General features: G+C 45.5%; 3 protein-coding genes across 3 annotated transcripts; all 3 read right to left on the reverse strand.

Annotated features, from left to right (window-relative positions):
* Positions 1 to 213: 213 nt before the first annotated feature.
* LOC137796586 (ral GTPase-activating protein subunit beta-like) lies at positions 214 to 13,178 on the reverse strand. The gene is made up of 32 exons (XM_068594591.1): positions 13,023 to 13,178; positions 12,493 to 12,695; positions 11,276 to 11,430; positions 10,887 to 11,073; positions 10,659 to 10,790; positions 10,140 to 10,282; positions 9,963 to 10,013; positions 9,372 to 9,419; positions 9,100 to 9,174; positions 8,846 to 9,003; positions 7,126 to 7,309; positions 6,856 to 6,982; positions 6,529 to 6,696; positions 6,212 to 6,326; positions 5,958 to 6,093; positions 5,729 to 5,790; positions 5,186 to 5,276; positions 4,940 to 5,073; positions 4,648 to 4,830; positions 4,405 to 4,553; positions 3,893 to 4,062; positions 3,486 to 3,589; positions 3,196 to 3,351; positions 2,784 to 2,969; positions 2,531 to 2,689; positions 2,094 to 2,211; positions 1,874 to 1,990; positions 1,498 to 1,604; positions 1,313 to 1,415; positions 1,099 to 1,153; positions 864 to 1,003; positions 214 to 386 (listed from the first exon to the last, which is right to left on the reverse strand). The coding sequence occupies exons 1-32, from the start codon at positions 13,176 to 13,178 to the stop codon at positions 214 to 216; spliced, it is 4,245 nt and encodes a 1,414-aa protein (XP_068450692.1).
* Positions 13,179 to 15,520: 2,342 nt separating this feature from the next.
* ctsa (cathepsin A) lies at positions 15,521 to 22,095 on the reverse strand. The gene is made up of 14 exons (XM_068593612.1): positions 22,007 to 22,095; positions 20,982 to 21,148; positions 20,456 to 20,567; positions 20,310 to 20,360; positions 20,105 to 20,191; positions 19,845 to 20,000; positions 18,459 to 18,635; positions 17,583 to 17,674; positions 17,318 to 17,396; positions 17,084 to 17,232; positions 16,748 to 16,823; positions 16,003 to 16,092; positions 15,820 to 15,921; positions 15,521 to 15,719 (listed from the first exon to the last, which is right to left on the reverse strand). Exons 2-14 carry the CDS (start codon positions 21,146 to 21,148, stop codon positions 15,636 to 15,638), a joined length of 1,422 nt encoding a protein of 473 aa, XP_068449713.1. The 5' UTR covers positions 22,007 to 22,095; the 3' UTR covers positions 15,521 to 15,635.
* Positions 22,096 to 22,953: 858 nt separating this feature from the next.
* snrpb (small nuclear ribonucleoprotein polypeptides B and B1) lies at positions 22,954 to 25,752 on the reverse strand. The gene is made up of 7 exons (XM_068594389.1): positions 25,596 to 25,752; positions 24,806 to 24,957; positions 24,273 to 24,384; positions 23,990 to 24,142; positions 23,763 to 23,892; positions 23,518 to 23,643; positions 22,954 to 23,103 (listed from the first exon to the last, which is right to left on the reverse strand). Exons 1-7 carry the CDS (start codon positions 25,596 to 25,598, stop codon positions 23,063 to 23,065), a joined length of 717 nt encoding a protein of 238 aa, XP_068450490.1. The 5' UTR covers positions 25,599 to 25,752; the 3' UTR covers positions 22,954 to 23,062.
* Between the last annotated feature and the right edge of the window lie 181 nt (positions 25,753 to 25,933).

Genomic DNA, 25,933 nt, shown 5'->3' on the forward strand with positions numbered 1-25,933 from the left:
TTCCACACAGTTTATTAACCCTCTCAGGTGACATCATCGTTCAGGTGACATCATCGTTCAGGTGACATCATCACTCGGTAATCACCTGTCCTCACTGTTGATCCTGATTGGCTGGTTTAAAAACCCCACAAACAACACAAGCACTTTGATTTATTTTATTTTATTCTGTGCGTGGCCGGTCGGTCCGAGAGGTTAAAGGTGCTTTAAAAGGTTTTACGGGTCCTGGAACAGAGCGGCGTAAAAGGCGGGCTCGGAGCGGCGGCTGCGATAACGGAGGATGATGTCGTTGATCATGTGCTTTCTGCTGACGTGGGAGGGAGGGGCGGAGTCACTGTCCAGACGCCGCCGATGGCAACAGTTGATGACGGTCTCTCTGAGCAGGAAACCTGGAGGCGGAGAGAGAAAACAGGTTTATTAACCTACAGACCGAGAGATAAAGGACAAACTGTAAGTTATTTATATTTATTAATATTATGAAATGATTGAGATCATCATCAGCTTAAAAGGTAGCACCTTTCCTTATTTGGTATAACCTCTCCTTATATGGTCACACTTTCTTATGTGGTACCACCCCCTTTTAAAAGGTCCCACCTTTCCTCACATGGTATCCTATTTCCTTACATGGTAGATCCTCATCTTAGGGTCATACCTCTCCTTGTATCGTATCACTTCACCTGATACGGTCTCACTTTTTTACAAGGTCAACGGACTCTCTGTGTGATGATGAGGGTACGATGAAGGTGATCTCTGTCGGAGCGTCGGTGCACATCAGGACAAACCTCTCTCCGTTAACAATAATCGCCTTCCAATCCGATTGGACATTTTCAAGCTAGCATTTGTTGACGTCCGTCACTCAGACGTACCCAAAGACCTCCTGCTGACCAAACTCCCGTTGACCAAAGGGACGACCAAACCGAACTTGCTGGTCGCGTTTGCGTGAAAATGAATCCGGTAGAGTCCGGTCTTCAGAGGATGGACGAAGATCAGCTGGACGTTTGACACGCTGACAACGTACAGAAAGACAAGACGGCTTCGTTACCTTCATGTTGCGTTCACATCTGAAGCCGTTCGTGACGGCGTATTCGTCGGGTGCTTCACCTGGTCGGTGTTCCTGTCTTCGTCCCCGACAGAAGTTCAGACAAAGGGAAACTCTCTGAAACACAAAGCTAGAATGTCTCAACGTGACTGATTTAATCTGGCCGGGAGCGCTCAATAATAATGGTTCAAGTAAGTAGGCAGATGAATGAAGTAGTAACTATAATATCAACACAACTTATGTCAGTAGTTACACCGTTAATGTAAAGTTGGTTACCGATATCCTCGAAGCGTTCGACCCAGACTATCAAGAGTTTAGATTCAGACCCAACGGACGACAGCTCAAAACGAAAGGACTTCAAGTCTTCAGCTGGAGAACTCTGGACAGAAAGAAAGACAGACAGATCAGAGACTGACAGACGGAAAGATAAGTGATGAAGTTTTTATGTTGGAGGTCCATACTGTGGGTTGAGGGGTGGAGTCTCTGTTGGGCTCAAAAGGACTCTGCTGGTTGGATGGCATCCCAGTTCGAGGCTCCGCCTTCTCCGGACTCTTCGACAAATCAGCCGCTTCGTACAAAAACACGAGGTACCACCTCTCTTTATATGGTCACGCCACTCCTTATATGGTCACAATTCTCTTGATATGGTCACACCACTCCTAATATGGTCATGAATGCGAACCCAGACATCATTATATCCGGACTATTAACCAAAAGATAATTAAGACGGACCCGGCGCAGCTTTTCTAGTCTTTATGGCAATCTTTCACCTATTTTTACGTGGCAATACCTCTCTTTAAATGGTCACATCTCTCGTTATACGATCAACGCACTCACTGTGTGATGATGAGGGTACGACGAAGGTGAGCTCGGTCAGAGCGTCGGTGTACATCAGGACAAACCTCTCTCCGTTGAACACGCCCCCTCCACTGTCACCGAGCACAGCAGGGAATTCTGACAAAACAAAAAAATAACCAATTAAGGATAATGGAGAACAGAGTGACCACAGACAGTGTCCTGTTGCTGAGAAGTGACCAATCAGAACACTGACCTGAACCCTTGGCGTTGAACCCGGCCCCATGTCGTCGCCCAACCTCCACCGGCCGACCGAGAGACCACAGGAAGTCCAGGAAGTGAGGCTGGACGCTGCAGCTGGACTCCACGTTCCTCAGAATCTACAAAGAGACAGACAGGTTCAGCAAAGTTCTCTCGACGCAACCTTTCAAAGTCGTGAGTTTGCCTCACTGATCCACAACTTGCCCTCTTGTAATCGAGTTTCTCTCCACGACGGACTCCCCAAAAGGTCCAGATATTTAGCATGTTAGATATTTTTTAATTGTGTATCGGTTCATGTCTTTGACCAGTTTACCCATAGCGCTCAAACAGCAACAGACAAGAGGTAGAGTTACAACTACATTTTCTCACTTTATGCCCCGAATACCAGGCCCTGAGAATGGAAAACAACGACAAACACAAGCAGGTGTGTGTGGTGACCTCTGCAGCTGTCTTCTGTCCTGCTCTCATGTAGAAGATGAAGGCGGAGTCACAGTTCCTGGACGGCAGCTGGTCCAAACGTCTCAGGTCCTCAGAAAAACCCGGAAGTGAAGAGTCCAGAGACACCAGCGGAGCCGGGACACCGCTGGTACATGGACTCTACGAAGGACAAGTGAGAGGGAGAAAGGAGAGCCAGGTGGGTGTGACAACAGACAGAGCTAAACGCATCAATAAATCCATCTATTCCATGTACCTTCAGGGTCTCAGGTGTCAGCAGGCCCAGGTGGGACAGGAGGAGTCGTGCTGTCTGGAAGTTGGTGGTTGGAGACGGCGGCCTGCAGGTCTTCATGACAACCGAACGTCCGCTCACCTGCGGCCGAGCCTCGACCTGTCGCTGCCTCTTCAACGCTGCTTGCAGACGCTCCAGTTGCTGCTGCACCTGTCCGGTGATTTACCCACACCTGAGCAGCTGATTCTCATGTAAAGAACACCCGCCTGACTTTGATGTAGCAACAACTTCCAGTTTTTAAAATTAGCAAGGCAATAAAAAGAAGAGGACCTAAACAGGATCCCTGTGGAACACCATTGTGCTACAAACACGTAAATACATAAAGGGAGAATGAACAATCAGCAGGGTTTGGATCAGCGTCGGACCAGGTACGTACCTCCTCAGTAACGGTCTCACGCAGAGTTGGAATACTCAGGTCTGCTTTCACTGAAGCAACTCTGTCAATGTTTTCAGGAAACAGCTGATGGTTGAAACCACATCGTATCCCAGCATCCTCCTGGGCCGCGCCACGCTGTTCTGGGATCAGGGTTTGCTGCAGTCGATCGACAGACAGGAAAGATAGAATACTGATCTCAAGTCTGAGAAGCGCACCTATGTTCACAATCATGAATCATGTTTGTTATTATTAGGTATTTATTGTGTTTGGACATTGTTGGAAGTGGCCACCTGCGTTTCTGTTCTTTCCTCTCTGGGTTGCAGGTGAAGCTGTAAATTCCAGGTGTGACCTCCTGACGGACCTCTGATCAGCACTGTGAGTGACGGACATGGTGCTGCCAACACCATTCAAAACATTAGAAGCTAGTATTGTCTTTAAATCTGATGGATCGATAAGTTGAGCAACAGAAAATGTATTAAAAACAACAAGAAACAAAAGTGCAATAAGAGGAAACTAAATCAGTTTGTGTCGTCAAATGCCAGTAAACACTTTGAAGTCTGATTTCATTTAGTGGTTGATTAGATGATGAAATCCTTGACTAATGACAGGGGGGGTCAGCTGGCTTCAAGCTTTCCTCGTGTTTGAGGGTTTGTGTTTCTGTCTATATCTGGTTCAGGATCGGTGAATCAGGACTGACCCTGTTCAGGTCCCTGTGGTTGTTCCAGCATGGCCAAGATGACTGAGCGGTCCACCACAAAATATCTGAATTTCTTCAAACTGCTGTCACTCAAAGTGTTGCAGCCAATCAGAGCGTCCTCACTCAGCAGGCCTCCGAGGAATGGGAAGGCCCCCGAAACCTGCATAACACTGAGATATGAGTAGAGATCAGACTAAGCTCTGCAGACTCTGTCTAGGTTGGGTCCATTTGAGGATGAGGCTTAATTCTGCTGTAACTTGTTTTTATGGCAACTACAGATTAAGAAAAGGCCTTTCAAACTCACTTCAGCCCATACTTTCACTTTTAACAACAGAAATCAGAAAGACATGTTTCATGAAAGTGCACTTTGTCCCACAACAACTAAGCATCATTGTATTAACCAGGATAGACGCAAAATGGCTCTAATGGGCCACATATGTGAACTCTGCTTTGACTACTTTACATTATTTTAAAACATATTAAACTTTTACCCGCGTGTTTGTTTTTCTCACCAGCTCAGCGTGGCCTCTGCAGCCTCCTTCACCCTCAGAGAAGCCGGGTTCAGTTCCTTTTCCTCTTTACACCTCACTTCCTGTTCCTGTCTGGACTTACTGCCCGAAATCCCCAATTCCACGATCTCCAGGACCTCCAACAAACACTCCTGAAAACAGAAGATAACTTGGCTGATTAGTTACTTGGCTACGAGTTACCTGCTGGTGAGTTACTTGGATGTTTGGTGCATGCTGGGTAGTTGCCTGGTGGTCGAGCATGGCGGGGTGTTGAGTTAACAAGACGTTCAAACAGTGGAAAGCAGCGACGATGATGGAGTGCACATCTCTGGAGTGAAGTGGAGGAGGACGACTGCACTGAAACACGATGTAGCAACAGACTGACGTGACCACTCGCCTCCTCTCACTCTCTTCCACGCTCACCTCCACCTGCAGGAGGACGGGAAAAGGTCGCAGAAAGATCCATGATTGGTTTAGGACCTCTGTGTGTACGTGTAGGGGTTAGTGTGCATGCGTGTATGTGTACGTGTGTGTCCACCTTAGCCAGTCCTCCCAGTACTTCCAGTGCAGAGAGACAAACTGCTGAGTCGTTCCTCCACTGAGACGTCAGACGCTGAATCAGCAGACGCACAGACTGAACCCACAGGATGCCGGCTGCGTCTGACTGGACGGCTGGTTGAAAGCAACGCAAAAACACACACACACACACACATACATCACATGATGGTCAAGGTTAGAAAATTAGTTCAAACTTAATTCAAATTCAATCATCAAAGTGAACCACCGGTTCCTCTGGTCCATCTATTTGCACCGGGTCCACCGGTTCCCGTGGTCCATCTGGGTCTGCTGGCTCCACCCTGCTGGGACTCAGTGTCCTGAAAAACAACAATAGATGAAGTGTTTACATCTTTTCTGACGATAATAAAAGAAAAACCCCACAGTAACAGTGTAAAGTCCTGTCGGCGACACCTGATTGTTATAAATCAAATCAGCCACAGATATTATTCAGGGGTAAGGCATCCCATAACCACCACACAATGTGCCGCACAAATCTTCTATCAAGACAATGTGAAAGACAACACAATACTGTGCTGTAATAATCATAAAGAAAATGTGTATTATTAAGACATGAACCAGAATTTACAATATCAAAATTTCATGGACGCACAAAATAGTCAAAATAAAAAGGTTAATCGTCAGCCTAAAAAGTGATCTGAAACATGAAATAGTCAATTATTTCTGCCCTCTAACTATTTTCATCTGTTCTGAAAACACTGTGTGTCAATAGAGTTTTAGTAGAGCTTTCAGTAAATGTGAAAGTAGTCACCTGCTGACTTTGTCCTGCAGCTTGTAACAGAGCCGAGTCCTGAACCAGGTTCAACATGGCCGCTGCACGAAACAGAAATCATTCAGACTGTCAGTAAGATAGAATGAGAAACAGTGGAGTCAGATAGATTAAGAACAGCAGATGATGCCAGAATAAAATTAATTGAGTCCGACAAAACGAAAACAATAAAGTAAAACAAAGAACGAAGGAATCGGGATGAGCAACTGACCGAGGAGTATCTGTGTGTTGGAGGTGTCGGTCTCCGTCTGCAGAGCTCCAATCAGGACAGCGATGAGGCGGGGCTTCAGAGACAGGAAGCTACTTCCTGTGACATCATCACCGTTGAACCGCCCGTCCGATAACACCTGAACACACACACAGAGACACACACACACTGTTACTGTCTCTCTGGTTGTTATCGGATGCTCCTGCTTCACGTGTCCAGGTGGGTTTGCTCAGGTGCGTGTAGGTGCGAAAGCTTACCTCGGACCTGACGGATCCAAACTGCAGATGGAGAGGCAGCATGGTCAGCAGGACCAGGATGGAGGCTCGTCTCAAATCTGCCGGACTCAAAAAACTCTTGAACCTCAACAGCTCTCTGGACAAAGACATATACGACGGATTAAACGTCCCGGCAGTATATCAATTAACAGGCTTCACTTTTACCAGCGTCAACAATAATAATACAATTTTGAATGCAATGACTTTCACTCGTAACAAAGTGTTGCTACTTTTTTATGTAAATTAAAAAGATGAGAGTTGAAACTTGTGGAGCTCGTTGGTCCAAACCCAGCGTGTACCTGTCGAGCAGCACTTTCTCCACAGCTGCGATGAAGGAGGGCAACAGCAGGTTGACTCCTCTCAGGTCGCAGCAGAACAGACAGGTGGAGTTCAGCAGGATGGAGGCTAGAACAGGAGGACACACTTCCTCCGACACCAGCAGACCCTGAAGGAGAACGTGGTAGAACCTGACGGTCGGACAGAGGAGGGGACGACACAAACAAACGTTTTAGTTTTTAGAAAATAAAGACGACTGTCACCAGATTATATAGTACATAGAGGACAAGTTTTGATTTAAAGTTTTTTTATAAGGTATTTATATCAGTCCCAACGTGGGAGACATGTACCTGGACAGGTAGACAGGCATGATGTCCTCTGCAGTTTTCTTGGTGGTGAAGATTCTGCAGAGCGTCCCGCAGGCCTCGGCTCTACCTGCCGCCCACCTCGCTGACATCACAGTGACATCACCGGGACCGGCTGGAGAACACACAGGAGGAGGCGGGGGGTTGGTGACAGTAACACTACACAAAGGATGAAGAACCTGTAACGTAAGTCCTAAGTGTATTACTGTGTGCAGTAAATGTTGCAGTGTGTGCAGTATGTGTATTCAAAGTACTTAGTGGGCGAACCAGAGTCTATGTTGATCAAAGCGGCATCAAAAAGCCATTCGCCAAACAGGTGGAGGAGGGAGTCGACGTTACACCTGAGTGGGGAAGGGGAGAGTCTGGGGGAGGAGCAGAGAGGAGGTTGATAGGGGGAAGGAGGGGATGACCACTTCAAGTGAGGAGGGGAGGAAGATGCCTGAGAGGAGAGAGGAACGAAACCCCATAAGTAATATGGCTCAAACATACCAAGACAAGAAGTGCACCTGGACAGGTAAAACGTCACTTAAAGGGACAGGTAAAGAGTCACTTATAGGGACAGGTAAAGAGTCACTTACAGGGATAAGTAAAGAGTTACTTACAGGGACAGGTAAAGAGTTACTTACAGGGACAGGTAAAGAGTCACTTTCAGGGACAAGAGTCACTTACAGGGACAGGTAAAGAGTCACTTACAGGTAAAGAGTCACTTACAGAGACAGGTAAAGAGTCACTTACAGGTAAAGAGTCACTTACAGAGACAGGTAAAGAGTCACTTACAGGGACAAGAGTTACTTACAGGAACAGGTAAAGAGTCACTTACAGGAACAGGTAAAGAGTCACTTACAGGGACAGGTAAAGAGTCACTTACAGGGACAGGTAAAGAGTCACTTACAGGGACAGGTAAAGAGTCCCTTACAGGGATAGGTAAAGAGTCACTTACAGGTAAAGAGTCACTTACAGAGACAGGTAAAGAGTCACTTACAGGGACAGGTAAAGAGTCACTTACAGGGACAAGAGTTACTTACAGGAACAGGTAAAGAGTCACTTACAGGGACAAGAGTTACTTACAGGAACAGGTAAAGAGTCACTTACAGGGACAGGTAAAGAGTCACTTACAGGGACAAGAGTCACTTACAGGAACAGGTAAAGAGTCACTTTCAGGGACAAGAGTCACTTACAGGGACAGGTAAAGAGTCACTTACAGGTAAAGAGTCACTTACAGAGACAGGTAAAGAGTCACTTACAGGTAAAGAGTCACTTACAGAGACAGGTAAAGAGTCACTTACAGGGACAAGAGTTACTTACAGGAACAGGTAAAGAGTCACTTACAGGAACAGGTAAAGAGTCACTTACAGGGACAGGTAAAGAGTCACTTACAGGGACAGGTAAAGAGTCACTTACAGGGACAGGTAAAGAGTCCCTTACAGGGATAGGTAAAGAGTCACTTACAGGTAAAGAGTCACTTACAGAGACAGGTAAAGAGTCACTTACAGGGACAGGTAAAGAGTCACTTACAGGGACAAGAGTTACTTACAGGAACAGGTAAAGAGTCACTTACAGGGACAAGAGTTACTTACAGGAACAGGTAAAGAGTCACTTACAGGGACAGGTAAAGAGTCACTTACAGGGACAAGAGTCACTTACAGGAACAGGTAAAGAGTCACTTACAGGAACAGGTAAAGAGTCACTTACAGGGACAGGTAAAGAGTCACTTACAGGGACAAGAGTCCCTTACAGGGACAGGTAAAGAGTCACTTACAGGAACAGGTAAAGAGTCACTTACAGGGACAAGAGTCACTTACAGGGACAGGTAAAGAGTCACTTACAGGGACAGGTAAAGAGTCACTTACAGGGACAGGTAAAGAGTTCGGTGCCCAGACAGGTAATGAGTCATGGAACCAGCCAGGTAAAGCGGTTTGTAAAGAGACATAATTTTCAGTTTTTTGAAAATACGAAAACAAATAAGTCGTACCGCAAGAGGTTTGCTTGTTGCCTTCGAAACATTCACGGGTTTCAGTCGTTTGTTGGGTGGAGGGGGGGAGGTGGTGGAGGTGGTGGAGGCTGGGGCAATGGGCAAGCTCAGTATGTTCATCGGGATGGGCGGGGCACTGCCAGAACGAGGTCGAGAGATACCTGAGGACGCCAGAGAACAGGTATTCTCCGTTTCTACAGATCAAAGCCACCAATCAATCAAACCTGGATGGGGTCGGGCACGTAGGCGGGGCTTACCGGGAGAAGGGTGGCGCTCTCTAAACGGGCTCCTAGTAACTGCAACACCTGAGAGGAGACGAGGTGGGAAACAAACCAAATGAAAACCAAATGTTAGGTAAGACTGGAGGTTTAGTTTTGATTAATGTTATCAATATATTTTTTTTTCATTTTTGCCCCATGTGAGGCCGGACCAAATCTGAGTCTGGTTGATTGTAGTTTGGCTGTCAGAGGACTCTACTTTGATTAGTTTATTGATCGGATTGAACAGATCAATTCAGGATAATCTGGATTACCGAGAGAAGGCAACCGGTCTCTGAAATGGATCCTTGTTGGAAGCCCTGGAGAAACACATTAACAAAAGAAACTGCCACAACAACAACAACAGAAACAACAACAGTATATCTACAGTATATAAATATATATATATATATATATAGAGAGAGAGAGAGAGAGAGAGAGAGAGAGAGAGAGAGATTCATATAAATGTGTGTATACCAGTTTAAATGTGTGTATACCCGTTTATACGTGTGTGTGTGTGTATACCATCTTATGTGTAGTGTGTGTAGAGTAATTTATGTGTGGAATGTGTGTAGACCAGTTTATACATGTAGTGTGTGTATACCAATTTATACATGTGTGTATACCAGTTTATACTTGTAATGTGTGTACGCCAGTTTATATGTACATATAGGTTGTGTACCAGTTTGTATGTGTGTATACCAGTTTATAAGTGTGTAGGCTAGTTTATACGTGAAAGATTTGTATACCAGTTTATACGTGTAATGTGTATACATGTGTGTATACCAGTTTATATGTGTGTATACCAGTTTATACGTGTAATGTGTATACATGTGTGTATACCAGTTTATATGTGTGCATACCAGTGTTTGGCAGAAGCTGCTCTGTTGTTTCTTTGATGATCACAGTCACACCTGCAACACAAGTTACAAAACAACACTTTTCTCCCTTTAGCTCATTAGTCACAGCAGTAATTAAACCACAGACCAGACCCAGCAGTCAGAAGTTAGGCGGAGGTCAGAGTTTAGAGGTCAGTGTACCCAGGAAGGCGTCGACCAGCGTGCTGACTCCTCTCATGGCTCTGAAGAAGATGTTTGGCAGCTGACTGTCTCCTCTTGATGCCTCCTCATGGGAGGAAGGAGTCGAACCAACAACCACGTGGCGACTGAGATCCACCGGGTTACTGGAGGGAGATTTAAGGGGATGTGGTTCAGCCTTTTTTCAAGACAAAACATTTTGCTGCTACATGATGTCGCAGGTGACACGATATACCGATATTATTTTAAACAGTTATGAAATATTGAAATGCCAATAATACGTGTATGATAATGTAAAATAGTTATTTTAATAATCCACTTGTATTTTCGCCAGAGACCTGTCAATCATACTGTAGCCCCGCCCTAAATGGAACATATGTTCACAATGTTTACCTCAGTTAATAAATCAAGTGAGAATTAGGATTATTTAGTGCATGATGGCCAGTAGGAAGAATACAAGTTTTGAGACGCTTCAGCGTTGGCTTCACTTTTCAGAACCTGAGGTTTCCACCTGGAATTTACCTGAGCAGGTGCAGGAACCTGAACCAGGTCTGGGGGACTCCGTGTTCGTCCATGTCTTTAGGAATCAAAGCAGTGTCTTCATCTGGGACTTTGAAGTGAGGGAAGGACGGACCGAAGGTCGACATTAACAACCTGAACAGAGAACACAAACATAAACAACGTGACGAGACGATGCACCGAACAACAGGAAGAAGAGTTTGTGTGTCAGTCCGTCGTGCGTTTGTGCACCTGGAGGTCAGGGCGGCGATGACTCGGCTCCATTGCTCCACCACCGCGGGCTGGTGTCTGCAGCTGCTCAACGTCTGTCGGCCCATCTGCCACAGAGAGCGAGACGGAAAACACCGAGCGCAAGACAGCAACCAGACCTCAAACAGCACCGCCATCGACAGGTGAGACAGCTGCTCCGACACGCCGCCTGCCGAGACGGGGACAGGTGATGGGCTGACACCTGTGGTGCGGTCAGGACCGACCCGGAGCTGAACGCTCCTAAAACTGTAGAGATGACTTCGGCCACAAGTACAGTTTCTTCCCTCGGGCCGACGTTGGACGAACGCTGTCAATTGCGGCGCCAAAAACAGGTGCGCGAGGAGGCAAATGGGGCGGGGTCGCAGGCTCACCTGTAGCCAACATGGCGTGGTTGATGCAGAGCAAGAAGTTCAGCAGAGTCTCCCAGGTGTCTCTGCTCATCACAGCACTGTCTCTGGCCAACGACTGAACGGCACACAACACCTGCTGACAGAGAGACATGTAGACCGGACTCACCTGGTCTGACCTGGGGAGTATGGGACAGTAGAAGACACGGGGTCGACATGAGAAACTCTGCCTCACCTACAAGTCCTGATATGTCATGAAAACTGACAAAGAAACACAAAGCAGTGGTGGAAGAGCAGGTTTATCCTGCTGTGGAAAAGTGTCTGTTGGGGAGAGAAAAGATTCAGACTCTTTGAATCCTCCTGATGAACCCTCTTCTCTAATTTTACAGTTACAAACAAAAACAAAGTAATGCATAGAACAAAGTCACATAAACTGACCAGCAGAGACTGAGCCAATACATCCCCCAAAGGACGAATAGACTCATGTACAAGACACCACCCAATGACCATTTAAACTTCTTACAGGGCTCCTTGAACCACATGGAGGACTTCTCGGGCCTTCTCTGGAACCACTATAACCTTCCAAGCGCGACTCAAACCGTCTAAAATATCACTGCAACCTCTTAATGTACCACAGGAGCACCCCAGTGCACCATTGGATCTTTCAATGCACCACTTGAACCTCCTAAAGTACCAATGAAACATCCTTATTTACCATTGGATCCCTTAATGCACCAAGGAAAACTGTTAAAAGGACACCTGGATCTCCTAAAGCACTAGTGGAACTTTCTAATGCATCATTGGAACTCTTAAAGCTCTACTGGAACCTCTTAACACTCCACTGAAACCAACTGTTACATCATTGGACCTCCTAAAACTCCACTGGATCCTCGTAATACACTGAAACTTTCCAGTGCACCACTGGAACCCATGGTTGGACCATTGGACCTCCTAAAACTCCTCATGAACTTTGTAAATGCTTGTCTAGGACCCACTGTTGCACCATTGGATCTAAAACTCCACTGGAGCCTGTTAATGCACCTCTAGGACCCACTATTGCACCATTGGACCTAAAACTCCACTGGAACCTTTTGATGCATCTCTAGGACCCATTGTTGCACCATTGGACCTCCTGATGCCCAATTAGATTGAAGAGGTCATAGATTATCTGGTCCTTAAACGTCAGGGGTTCTGGTGTTGAGATGTCCATCAGAGGGTCAGTCCAGGTGTTGACAGTCTACCTGGACAGGAACAGGCTGTACAGGTGTCGGAGGATCTTCTGGGTGTACAGGTTGGGCTCTCTGCCTATCGGAGGAGGGATGGATTCTTTTGGGGAAACCAGGGCCATCAGCCAATCAGTGTAGACGTCCACACACAGTTTGACGGTGTCGCCGTCCGACGGGAGAGTCAAACCGTAACACAACGCCTCCATCGTCCACTTTACCTGAAAGAAAACCATAACAATCAGACGTATTCTTAGTGTCCAGTTTATTAGGAACACCTGGCTCCAACTAGGTCCAATCAAACAGTCCTGTAATAAATCATGATGGTTATAATGTTTGATTCAGCTGTGCAATCGTTGTGCACGGTGTATTGTTTGTGCTTCTGTTGAACTCTGTTGTGTCAACACTTATTTTACCTTCACCAGGTGAATGATTTCTTCACTCAACTACAATTGTTCATCCAACACTGAACAATGATTACATATCAACACCAGAGCGTGTATTTAAGTTTCCAAGTTTCCATAGAGGTCACACACACACACACACACCTGTCTGTCTGTGCGTAGCAGGCTGCGGGTGTCGGGGTTTCCCAGGCCAGCTCTCAGGGGCTTCACCAAAGCAACTGCGACGTCTCTGCCCACGGAGGGCGGGAAACAACTGAGCACGCTCACATTGCCCCGCCCACTGGACAGCGATTGGTCCATGGCTTCTTACGCGCTGCTCACCTGAGAGACAGACAGACAGACAGACAGACAGACAGACAGACAGTTTATCAAGTAAACAAGTGGGGCTATTCCTTCTTATGTTATCAGTGAGGTTAAAGGTTGACGCCAGGGCTTAGAAGTAATATCCGAAGTGAACGCGACCTCCGATGATGTCACGTCTTTGGGATCAGAGACATATATAGGAGGACATTCCCGCCCACAGCAATAAGACTATACAATGAGTCACCTCTTGCTAGATCCTCTGTAGATTAGCTAATCATTGTACACGTTTTTGTTTATTTACACTTCTTATACACTACACATACATACTTTGCATTGTTTCACTTCTCTACTATTTACATTTAATATCCTAAATGAATAAGCTGTACATATCTTTCATCCCAGCTATTTGGATTTAATTTATTTAATTTTGATATCTTTCATCCTTGTTCTTTCATATTTTGTGTCTGTAAGCTGCTACTCTGTCAACAAATTGCATGAAGTGTATATTCATTCATTCATTCTCTTCCTAAACCTAACTTAGACTCCTTTAAGCCGACAAATGCCAACCGACACTTCAACTGTCTTCACTGTCTGCAGCTCAGTGACGCTTCAACTACCTTCAACCCCTATAATTCAGACTGAATTATACCTCAAAAACAGAAGGATTCTTACTCAATTTTATTCAGAAATAATTTCAACCAGACAGAATAACAAACCGACCCCTCCTCTAGCGCCACCAACAGGTTCACATGTGTCCTTCAGTTACCTGTTGGATGGATAACTTCATCACCAGGTTAAAATGACTAATTTGTTCAAACCCGGTGCAGCCGAGGCACGAGTGAACTTAATGTCTTAAAAGTTCAACGTGTCTCTTGATGTTTTTCAGCCTCGCTTGAATGAAAAGTGTCTTACCTGCACAGGTGAGTCCAGCTGAACGAGCTCCAGGTGAGCCGTCTGTTCAGGCTCAAACAAACACAGGTACGCCAACGCAGTCAGGTCACTCTGAAAGTCAAGACTCGGAGCTTGAACTCACCGCTGCCTTCAGGGTCAGGTGGGAAACTTCTGTTCCAGTTTAACAGGAAGGAACTCAGTTTACAATAAACAGACAGTTTAACTGACAGCGTCAACATGGTCGTCTCGCTCGAAATGAAAGACAGGACAGAGACAGACAGACAGACAGACAGACAGACAGGATAGAGACAGACAGACAGGACAGAGACAGACAGACAGACAGACAGACAGAGACAGACAGACAGGACAGAGACAGGCAGACAGACAGAGACAGACAGACAGGACAGAGATGATAGGATAGAGACAAAACAGGTTCATATAGCAGTATATGTGTTACTGGTTTATTAGTTGATAATAGAACACAGGAAAGAAAGAAACTTCCAGAATATATTTTCTCTTTTTAATGATGCATATCATTGCTTTTCGACTATAAAATATCTCTATATGTTAACAGTATCTCTGCCAAGTCTGACTTTGATGAAATGAAGTTAAATATTTTTACTAGTAATTAATTTAGTGCACATTTCGTGTACCGTAGATTTAGGTCCCTGACAGCAAAAATGCCCCAACTTTCTTCCTGGACCTTGGACGCCTCTGGTTCCACAACAGAGGGGCTTTGCTCGAGCAGATGCACCAACACATACCCAGCAGGTATAGTTTTATCCATGAGTCAGTCATATTTCAGTTTTTTAGCTGGAATGTGGTTGATTTCTTGCTGAGGCTTTGTCCGACAGTGGTTTTGATTCGATGGCGGATTCTGTAGGTCGTAAGCTACTAGCGTATATGTACATGTGTCATATGTGTTTATTTGTATGCATTTGTTCAGCAAAAGTCTCTGCAAAAAGAAAAAACACTTTTAAAAGATATTTTGGTTGTAACTATGAACATCCAGCATGATGCAAGCCAGATTCCCCAAAAATGCCTTCTGGAGCAGTCAATAAGACACCATTTTAGAAAAATTTGGACCTAAAGAATCGGAATCTGCAACAGAAATCACAATAAGACAAAGCCTTGTCCTGTTACGAAGGAGTTTCAGTCAAAAAACTGTGTCGTTCGGTTCAAAATTGGAAAGATAATACGTATTTTATGGCAAAAGATTGTCTGAATGGGGCATACTGGGACTTAAAATTGGTGCGGGATGAATTTTCGCTCAAGGTTTCCAAAAGGTTAACCGGAAAAAAAACACAAGAAAGTCACAGTTAAGGATAAAACTTTATTTTCTTGCTTTGTTCTTACAATTCATAAAAAAATAAAAAATACCCCCAAAAGAAGTTTCCACATTCAAACACATAACAGGTGATTGGCTGAGATAGAGACGTTTTTTTAAAATTTCCTGCAACAGTAATCTGTGCCGACCGGCTGGCAGTGAGAAAAAAAAGAAGAAGAAAATCAATTCCAAAGTGCGGCAGCGTTGAGAATCCCATCGGAGCAGAAGGTCAGAGGTCAGTAGGGCTGTTTGCTGATGAAACTGGTGAACATGGCGAAGGCGGCGATTGGTTTATCCGTTGGAACCATGTGACCAGAACCCTGCAGGGGGCGACAGAGGTCACAGAGGTCAGAATCCACCAACAGAACCAGAGCTCGCGTCTCCAGAGCTCTTCCGTGGTTCCGACTATTTTTTTCTTACCTTCACGGTGAGGAAGGCGATGTTGTCAAACTCTTTGATGAAGCCTCCGACCTGCTGACTGTCCTTGTCGTTGTAGTGCCAGGGCCGCCGCAGAACCTCCACCTGGGACAGCGCGGCAAGGTTAAAACGCGCTCGGGGCAGCCGGGCGACCGATCAATAAAGTCGATCGATGAAAGAAGTTACCTCCTGGTTCAGGGACTCCACGAACCACTCGTCCCCCATGAAGTTGCAGGCCATGTCCACGTCCCCGTTGTACACCAGGATCCGGTACTTCTGTACAGGGAACACAACGACGCCTTCAACAAGGACACACACACAAGCCCCGCCCATCTGGACACATCAGCCAATCACCAGCAGAGCTTCAGATTCAGTCAGGAGTCATTTCTGGTTTGTACAAGATTAATTAAACCCATCATTTTAGTGATTTATTTGATTTCAACTCGTCGTACACAATTTAAAACCATAACTGTTAAGCTGCAGTCAGGGAAAGTGAACATCCTGTTGATTTTTCACATTAAAAGTCCTCCAGCAACAAAAAATGTCATACTCCTTTCTGCTAGGATTTTTATGTTGCAGGCTTGAAATGTTCATGTTTATAATGGGGCTGGGCACATTAACGTGTTATAAATGTGTTATAAATGTGTTATAAATGTGTTATAAATGTGTTATAAATGTGTTATAAATGTGTTATAGATGTGTTATCGATGTGTTATAAATGCGTTAACGCAGCAATCCTTTAACGCTGACAATTATTTTAAGATACATTAACTGCATGTTGTTTTTTTTGGTTAACACTGAATGAGGCGCGTATGAGCTGGTCTTCAGAGACCGAAGCTTACTTATTTATTATGGAAGTTTAAAAAGACTCAAACTTTGAATGAAGTCTGGTGTGAAGAGGCAAGAGGACAGCTGTGTTGTGTTCACTGACCAGAGCGGTGAGCAGCTTCAGGTACTGCTTCCTGACGTCCGAGTAGAGGCGGCCGTAAGACAGATTCACCTCCGAGCTGCAAGCAAAGAGGCAGAGATCCGTGGACAACTTTATTGAGACAACGGAACAAACCAATGCAATATTTTAAAAAAAGGAAAGAAAAAAAAACAAAACAAATCGCAAAATTACACAATGTCAAAAAGTCATAAAGATCTGAGTTACTGCAGGGAACAAGGTGCATGCTGGGACAGGTGTGTGTGTGTGTGTGTATGTATATGTGTGTGTGTTCGTATATGTGTTCAAGTGTGTGTGTATACAAGTGTGTGTGTGTGTTACCTGCAGATGACCCAGTCCAGGGCCTTGGGGCTGATGTGCAGAGCAGCTCTGGTGTACGGGTTGTTCAGGTAGAGGGTGGAGGGGGTGGAGTTAGTGCAGGGCGGGTCCAGACGGACGGAGCTGTGTAGAGACGCCAGACCTCGCAACTTCTGCTCACACACAAACAGAAACACACACCTGGTTTCTAGTCACCCGTCAGGTGAAGGCACGTTAAGGTCCAGACTTCACACACACCTGGTTCCACAGCTGCGTCCACTGATGGTTGATGAACGCGTTCCCCAGGTCTCTGATCACCAGCGCGCCTCGCTCAACACTGACAACGACAGGAAGTCAAACGTGTGAGCGTCTGCGGTCAGACGGCACACACACACACACACACACACACACACACACACACACACACACACACACACACACACACCTGCTGCAGGTGAGTTTCTCTAGCAGCAACTACAGATGACGAGACAAAAAAAAGAAGTAAAAAAGGGTGAACGCTTACCTGAATCTCTCGCGGATCCCACCTGGACACGGAGCGTACAGGTTGTAGATGTTCAGTCCCGACCTGTAGATGATGTCCTGCACCTCGCTGAGCTGCGGAACAAAAACACAACACCTGAAACCGACCGATTCCCCCCGAACGCCAGACCGAGGAACCAGCATCAGACCGGCTGGAACGCGTTGATTAACCCTCCAACATTAGGCAGGCGTGTCTTATTGTAGGGGGCGTGTCTTATTGGATGTGGGTGTGTCTTATTGGATGTGGGTGTGTCTTATTGGAGGTGGGCGTGTCTTATTGGAGGTGGGTGTGTCTTACTGGATGTGGGCGTGTCTTATTGTAGGGGGCGTGTCTTATTGGATGTGGGTGTGTCTTATTGGATGTGGGCGTGTCTTATTGGATGTGGGCGTGTCTTATTGGAGGTGGGCGTGTCTTATTGGAGGTGGGCGTGTCTCTGCTCTAATCCCTGTTTGTTTTTTTTCGACCTTTCTTCGCCCAGCGTTAGTGATATGTTTTAACATTTCGATTAGTTTTAACATTAAAGGAGACTTTTCCTTCACAGCACAAGACTCACATGTCCGAGTAACGACCTGACCAAAGAACAAGTTCATAGCTCCATTATTTATATTTTTAATCATGTTTTATTGACGTTTCCCTAATTTTTCACCCAATTTTAAGTCTTTTTTTCGGGGCCCCCTCATAATACCTGTTTATATTTTCATGAGAAGTTGTACAGGGTAAAATAAAAGAGTACTTCAATTTGCCTTAATATATTTTGATGAAGTATATTCTATCAGATACATTCTATCGGGTGAAAACCACTCGGCGTTAGAGACGCTGTGACTAACGTTGGTGCTCGGGGGTTGAGCTCAGACTCACGCGCTGGGAGCAGTTATGGTTCTTGTTGTTGTAGAAGTTGCACGTCCCGTCGCTGCAGCAGAACGCCTGCAGCGCGGTCCAGAGCCGGCGGCCCAGCAGGCCGTGGTAGTACGCAAAGTACACCAGCGCGTTGTCGTTCAGCTCGTAACTCGACAGCCCGTTTCCCACGGCGACGCCCTGCGGGACAGGTGAGAGGCGGCTAGCGTGAGCACGGTGGCTAACGTTAGCATCCCACAGAACCACGGATGTAGGACACTTTACACTGCAAGGCTACAGCCAGGTTGTGTAGTACTGCAGTATTAAGTGTGTAGTACTGCAGTATTAAGTGTGTAGTACCGCAGTATTAAGTGTGTAGTACCGTAGTATTAAGTGTGTAGTACCGCAGTATGAAGTGTGTAGTACTGCAGTATGAAGTGTGTAGTACTGCAGTATGAAGTGTGTAGTACTGCAGTATGAAGTGTGTAGTACTGCAGTATGAAGTGTGTAGTACTGCAGTATGAAGTGTGTAGTACCGCAGTATGAAGTGTGTAGTACCGCAGTACTTGTGTGTACCTGCAGGTTGAGGCTGGCGTCCTCCATCACTCACCTTGTACTAGTATCAAGTGTGTGGTAGTGCTGCAGTATAAGAGTGTAGTACTACAGTACTTGTGCGTAGTACTGCAGTATTAAGTGTGTAGTACTGCAGTATTAAGTGTGTAGTATTGCAGTACTAAGTGTGTAGTATTGCAGTACTAAGTGTGTAGTATTGCAGTACTAAGTGTGTAGTATTGCAGTACTAAGTGTGTAGTACTGCAGTATTAAGTGTGTAGCATTGCAGTATTAAGTGTGTAGCATTGCAGTATTAAGTGTGTAGCATTGCAGTATTAAGTGTGTAGTATTGCAGTACTTGTGTGTACCTGCAGGTTGAGGCTGGCGTCCTCCATCACTCACCTTGTACTAGTATCAAGTGTGTGGTAGTGCTGCAGTATAAGAGTGTAGTACTACAGTACTTGTGCGTAGTACTGCAGTATTAAGTGTGTAGTATTGCAGTATTAATTGTGTAGTATTGCAGTACTAAGTGTGTAGTATTGCAGTACTAAGTGTGTAGTACCGCAGTATTAAGTGTGTAGCATTGCAGTATTAAGTGTGTAGTATTGCAGTACTAAGTGTGTAGTACTGCAGTATTAAGTGTGTAGCATTGCAGTATTAAGTGTGTAGCATTGCAGTATCAAGTGTGTAGTATTGCAGTATTAAGTGTGTAGTACTGCAGTACTTGTGTGTACCTGCAGGTTGAGGCTGGCGTCCTCCATCACTCACCTTGCACTAGTATTAAGTGTGTAGTAGTGCGCAGTGTTAAGAGTGTAGTACTACAGTACTTGTGCGTAGTAGTGAAGTACTTTTGTGTACCTGCAGGTTGAGGCTGTCGTCCTCCATCACCCTCTCGGCGAGCGTGGGGATGTAGATTCCTCCGTAGCTCTCACCGGTCAAGAAAAGCTCGTTCTTGCTGAACTCTGGAAACAGACGGAAGAACTCCTTCAGAGCCAGGTAGTTGTTCATCGACACCTGAGGAAAAACAAACAAACAAACAAACAAACAAACAACAAAACACCTTAGCACACCGGACACTGAACAACCTGCGAGCCGATCGGGTTTCAGGCGTCACTGACCTCCGTGTCGTTGGTGATGTAATTCTTATCGTCGGAGTACGAGAAGCCGACCCCTGCTGGAGACTCCAGGTACAGCATGTTGGTGATCTGCCCGGAAACAGAGAACCAATCAGTGTCCGTGAATCACGGCTACGTTAGCCAATGAGCCGTCGGTTCGGTCACCGGATCTGGAACGCAATTTCTCAGATAAACGGACGAAACTGACCTTGTTCCAGGAGTACTCGTTGTACTGCAGCGTCACGCCGTCGTCCTGGATCTGAAACGGCATAGGTCAAAGGTCAGAGGTCAAGCAAGGTGTCGCTGTGACATTACACCGGTGTCACGGGGTCAGGACGTCCCAAGGTCACCCACCAGGAAGGGTCCATGCTCCGTCAGCAGTCCGTCCAGAGAGCTGCAGCCGGGGCCGCCGTTCAACCACAGCACCACGGGGTCAGAGGCCGGGTCCTTCTGGGACGCCACGAACCTGAACACAACAACAACAACAGAAACTGTTAGAAGTGGACAGTCACGTCATGAAGCCTCAAATTCTCCATGTTGTTCTTTGCAAACGATGAATGGAAGTGAACCATATTTGGAATGTGGAAGAAGTGATGTAAAGACGCCGTATACGTCTCTGGAGTCGACCTGTCAATCACCTTGTAGCCCCGCCCTAAAGCGTCCCCTGCTTTAAGGTCTCTTTGACTCTGAATGACCATAATTTACTAAATGAACATCATGCTGTATTGAAGAAGACTTAAAACTGGAGATTGAGACATAAACTCATGTTTACAATGTTTACTGAGGGAATACATCGATAGAAGTAGAGTCATGTATATAGACTTCTATACAACCACAGGAGTCCCTTCACTCTGCTTAACTGACGCTTTAGGGTACCGACCAGTAGTGGAGGTGTTTCCCATCGGCCACGCTCAGGTATCCAGAATACTGTTTGAAGCTCGGCTGTTTCTGCAGACCGGGCAGGTAAGTCACCTCGTCTGCAGCCGGGGCGGCATCGTCGCCACCCAGCAGCGAGAACAGGAAGTAACACAACACCACCACCCGCATCTGAAATAAACAAATAAAACTTTTTTAAACACTTTCACTTGTGCAGAAAATCCATCAAAAGCGTTCACTGCTCAATGATTAATGCAGTCAAAGTTTATATGCAATCTCCAATAAACTGTTTGTTTCAACATGAAAATAATTGCATGCAAGCACGATGAGAGATTATTATTAAAGATGCACAAGAATTAGTCATCAAATCCATGTGGAATTGTTTTGCTTTTTTAATATGTTTAATGTGATCTGGGGCCAAAAAAATAAAAAATAAAATTATTTATTCATCCTGTTAAAACTGGATTCAGAATGACATTTGTTGGGCAACAGATGACGTCATAACGCAGTGAGAGGACACTTGCGGAAACCAGCTCTAAAAAAACAACGTAATATTGTAAAACACTAACGAATCTATGGCCAGAAGTTACTGATTCACAATATAAACCAATCTGGATGCATCATGTGACCTGTTTCACCCAGAGAGGAAATACATATTACACACACACACACACACACACACACACACACACACACACACACACACACACACACACACACACACACACACACACACACACACACACACACACTAAACGAGCCCTCATCACGTGACACTAACAGGAAGTAACGTCTGTGGCGAAAGGTTTGCCACTCAGAATCAGATTTTTTCGCGTTTGTATCTAAAACCTCCCAACGCTCCCACACAGGAGACACTGAATGCAGACATGTAGCAGCTTTTAATATGGAGAGCGAGAGAAAGATCATTCCTGAGTTCACGTTTAATGATTACATAAAAAACCCCGGAAACAAACAAACAACCAGGTTTAGCAGAGTAAACAAAGTGAAGTCAGTGAGAAACGTACTCACCTCTCCTGTCTGTCTTCACTTGGTTTCACCTGCTTTCTCTCTCAACTCAGCTCATGTGGAGCAGCCGCCGATAATGAAGACGCAGAGCAGGTCACGTGACGGCGGCTCATCACGTGACTTCATCCCCCTCCCCTCGTGAATGCTGTCTGGGCCGGCTGACGCGGTTGTATGTTTCCTTTATATACATATATATGTAGTTTGTGGCCGTTTATTATATCTATAGTACCAATGTATTCATTATCATTTACAGGATATAGTTCATGTCTTTCCAAAATAAAAGTCCACTGGTTTTATACTGTACTCATGTTCTGATAGAGAAAATCCAATCAGATGAGTCCTAGATTTATAACTATAAAGGGATTTCAGGCTTTTGCTCATTTTCTGAACACAACGTAAAAGAGTTGTGAGATTCTCAAGTTCTATAAAAGGATTAAAGTACAAACCTGATGCTTGAAGTTCCTATTAAACTGTCATTTAAACTGTAAAAACTAAATAGCTTGTTTTGTTTTTTTAAAGAACTGTTGAGAAAATAAGATTTAAACACGTTTTGACTTCCTGCCGAACAAAGACAGTCATACAGAAAGTGAAAGTTTTGAACATTTGACAGTTAAAAAGGAACATAAGAGTTAGTTCTCAATTTAGTGTTTCTACTAGGTAAGCTATTTAACACATAAGAATTAATAATTTAAGACCCAACTCAGTTTGACGTTTTGGAATAAAAACTCTGTAAGTGACTGAAACTTCTTCGCTCTATTCCATCTTTATTTTTGCATTCTTTGCTAATTTACGGCACACAAAGAGGACTTCATTGTTTATTATTCATTTTAGTCCAAGTTTAGCTCTAAACCTGCTCTATAATTTAACCCCATTTACATTGAATCAAACCTCCAAACTATTAGTTATTTCCATTTCAGCCATAACCATAAACACAGGACAGACAGCAGTGCTGAAATCAAACCATCCTGATGAAACTTTATTAAAAAACACAAAAACAGGGAATAGAAAAAAAAACAAAAAAAAACCTATACAACAAGTGTCTGAGGAGGCGGGGCTTCCTCAGGGCCGGGGTGGTGGTCTCATGCCGGGAGGAGGCGGTCCTAAAAACAGAGCAGAAGCGGTCACATGGTCTGATCACATACACAAGGTCATACACATTGTGACCAATGCATGTCCATGACTTATAACCAAATGTCCATGAGCAAACAATTTAAATAGTACATTTTATCACTTTTTACTAACAATGAGGATTCAAAGCATACAGTAAACCTTAAATGACACAAATGAATGAGACAAAAGTTTGATGAAAAGAATAAACATTCATATAGTTGCCTGTATGCCTGCTTATATTTTGAGCCCCTTTCTTTTTAAAGTATATTCATTATTTAAACTCAAGTGTAAATGAACGCCATGAACACATGAATATAACACATTTACAGGACTTTTACTACACTTTGGGGCTTTTTTCAATGACTTTCAAAGCCTGGAACATTTTAAAACTCCATGAATCTTACCTCTCATGCCAGGGGGCGGCGGCCTCATTCCAGGCGGCGGCATTCCCATCGGAGCGCCTCGACCTGGGGGCATACCCATGGGAGGACCCATCGGGGGCCGCATGCCGGGGGGCGGGCCCATCATACCTGCGGGGAGAGGGAACAGCCAATCAGCACACGGGAGGGAACAGCCAATCAGCACACGGGAGGGAACAGCCAATCAGCACACGGGAGGGAACAGCCAAAAACATCACATGTGCGGTCACCTGGAGGCGGTGCTCCTCTGCCCATCGGGGGCGGGACTCCTCGTCCTGGCGGGTACTGTGTGGGAGCGCCGGCGATACTTGCTCCTGCTGCTGCCGCGGCAACCGTCCCTCGGCCCTGCGGAGTCATCACCTGGAGGAGACAAACAGGAAGTGGTCATCACCTCGAGCATGCACACACAGAAACACCCGTATCTGAGCGCAGAGCAGGCGCTGCGGTCATATTTTACCTGCTGCGAAGGACCGCCGACGCCTCTGACGGGTCCGGCGAGTCCGGCCGGTGCTTGGGGCATCGGGGCTCCTGCGGGGACGCCGCGACCTGCTGCCCGACCCACACCGGGTCCGCCGGCCACTCCCGCCAACGGGACGCGAGCAATGCCGGTCTGAAGTGTGGAGAGAGAGTTTACAAACAGAAGCTCAGTACGTGTGAAACACAGTTTATTGAATGCACAAACAGCTCTGACAGCGTCGCCACAGGTCCCGTCTCCTAATTAGCTACAGAGGTCCACTTACATCTTTAGGAGGCGGGCCCTCGACAGTCATGGAGACCAGGTTCTCCCCCCTGAGCAGAACCAGACCCAGAACCCTCTTCTCCTCTCGCTCTGGCTGCTTTGAGTTCTTTGGCCTGCGGGGCAACAAAAAAAACATTTTTTAAAAATAAAATAAATGCGGGCCTCATGACACAACATGCCTCAGTTACTTTTTAGCGTGCAAGACGACATTCAGGTTTAAAAATACTGATTTATGATTAAAGTCCTATAGAAAGTGACGTCCTGATGCAGTAATGATGTCCAATAAAGCCATTCAAACCAATTTGTTCACACGTCGGACGATAAACAAGACTCTGCCGATGCAGTCTATGGATCAAATAGTTTTTTCTTCCCACGTCGCCTCTCTTCCGCCTCCTATGCCACTAACCCAGCATATAGCAAGGACCCTGGGTCCCGCACCAGAACCAGCAGACGCTCCTGCATCGACACAAACAGTAATGGCCGGCGAGCCGCTACCGATCTGCAAAATGGCCGAATCTGCTGCAGGAAACCTACTTGATCTTCCTGAACTCGTCGCAGTCGCACAGGATCAGGTTCATGTGCTTGTCGAAGGCCTTGAAGGTGCCGATGAAGATCCGGCCGTCCTGTAGGATGCACCTCATCCTGAAGTCGATGTGCTGCAGCATCTTGCTGCTCTTACCCACCGTCTGTAGGGCCAAACGAGAGACGCGTTAATATGACGTCATAAATACTAGAATGCGTTCTCGGACAGTACAGTCGATACAACTTGTGTTGAAAAGGGTGCTGGGGGGGCGGGAGGAAGAGTTATTAAATCAGCAACAGAACAAACAAACAATAACGCTTCTTTGTTCATTCTTCAAATTCAAACCACACAGAGAGCTTTGAGGTTTAGGTGGTTTTTCGGCGATTAAACGTGACTTGAATTCAGCGAACATTAAGTTAACTCTGTTGCCGCCATTCTCCTTTGAGACACGCAAGAATAATAAGGATTTCATGAACGGCCATTTTATTTATTTAGTATTTCTGTTAAGTGTTACAAACAATTGTTTTGTTATAAATGAACACGTTGGTTCGTCTATTGTGAAACATACGTGTAGATTAACTCTGTAGATACGCACTATTGAGTGCATTAACGTGGACACCTGCGGAAAATCACTAAACTAAACGTTATGTTATGAACGAGTCTGCGCGCGCTGCATCTGCAACGTTCAACCGACGTCCATTCAAACTGCCGCCATTATTAGAATAAACACGTAAATTCAGGAGACATTTAGAGACCAACGGGGCGGGAGGCCCGCGGACTCTGAGCCTGGTAGAAACTCACCATGTTTGCGGTTCTGATGGCTCCGATTCAGATCGGATTCACCGAATAAACCCAAAAAAAAATTGACCCGCGGAAGCGACCGCCGGGCTCGTCTTTATTACAGATTCACAGGAAGTGATGCGCGCCCAGCGGAACTGTTCCTCGGACACGCACAAACGTTCCCGTCCGACCTGCAACAACATCCGGAGATATAGTTCCGTTATACTTTTCGTTTATTATAACTGTGTTCATGACAATTAATACGTTTTTGTTGACCTTTCAATGTCAGATAAAGGAAAAGCAACATTGACAATAGTAGTTACCACAATATAAACAGCAAGGTGCATTAAGTACCGTTT

Source organism: Clinocottus analis, unplaced genomic scaffold, assembly GCF_023055335.1.
Source record: "Clinocottus analis isolate CAN_PGR_092001 unplaced genomic scaffold, fCliAna1.0.p SCAF_3, whole genome shotgun sequence".
Taxonomy (NCBI): Eukaryota; Metazoa; Chordata; class Actinopteri; order Perciformes; family Cottidae; genus Clinocottus; species Clinocottus analis.

Coding starts and splice junctions, on each gene's coding strand:
- snrpb (XM_068594389.1), bottom strand. Junction 23,644..23,762: donor CAGAGGAGCACCGCCTCCAG/GTGACCGCACAT, acceptor CTCTCCCCGCAG/GTATGATGGGCCCGCCCCCC. Junction 23,104..23,517: donor GCCGCCCCCTGGCATGAGAG/GTAAGATTCATG, acceptor CTCTGTTTTTAG/GACCGCCTCCTCCCGGCATG.
- ctsa (XM_068593612.1), bottom strand. CDS start 21,148: ATGCGGGTGGTGGTGTTGTGTTACTTCCTGTTCTCGCTGCTGGGTGGC. Junction 16,824..17,083: donor CTGGACTGGGTCATCTGCAG/GTAACACACACA, acceptor CTTTGCTTGCAG/CTCGGAGGTGAATCTGTCTT. Junction 16,093..16,747: donor TGAAGCTGCTCACCGCTCTG/GTCAGTGAACAC, acceptor TTCCCTGTACAG/AAGTACCGGATCCTGGTGTA.
- LOC137796586 (XM_068594591.1), bottom strand. CDS start 13,178: ATGGACCAATCGCTGTCCAGTGGGCGGGGCAATGTGAGCGTGCTCAGT. Junction 11,074..11,275: donor CCACGCCATGTTGGCTACAG/GTGAGCCTGCGA, acceptor CCGTCTCGGCAG/GCGGCGTGTCGGAGCAGCTG. Junction 9,175..9,371: donor CCGGTTGCCTTCTCTCGGTA/ATCCAGATTATC, acceptor GTTTTCATTTGG/TTTGTTTCCCACCTCGTCTC.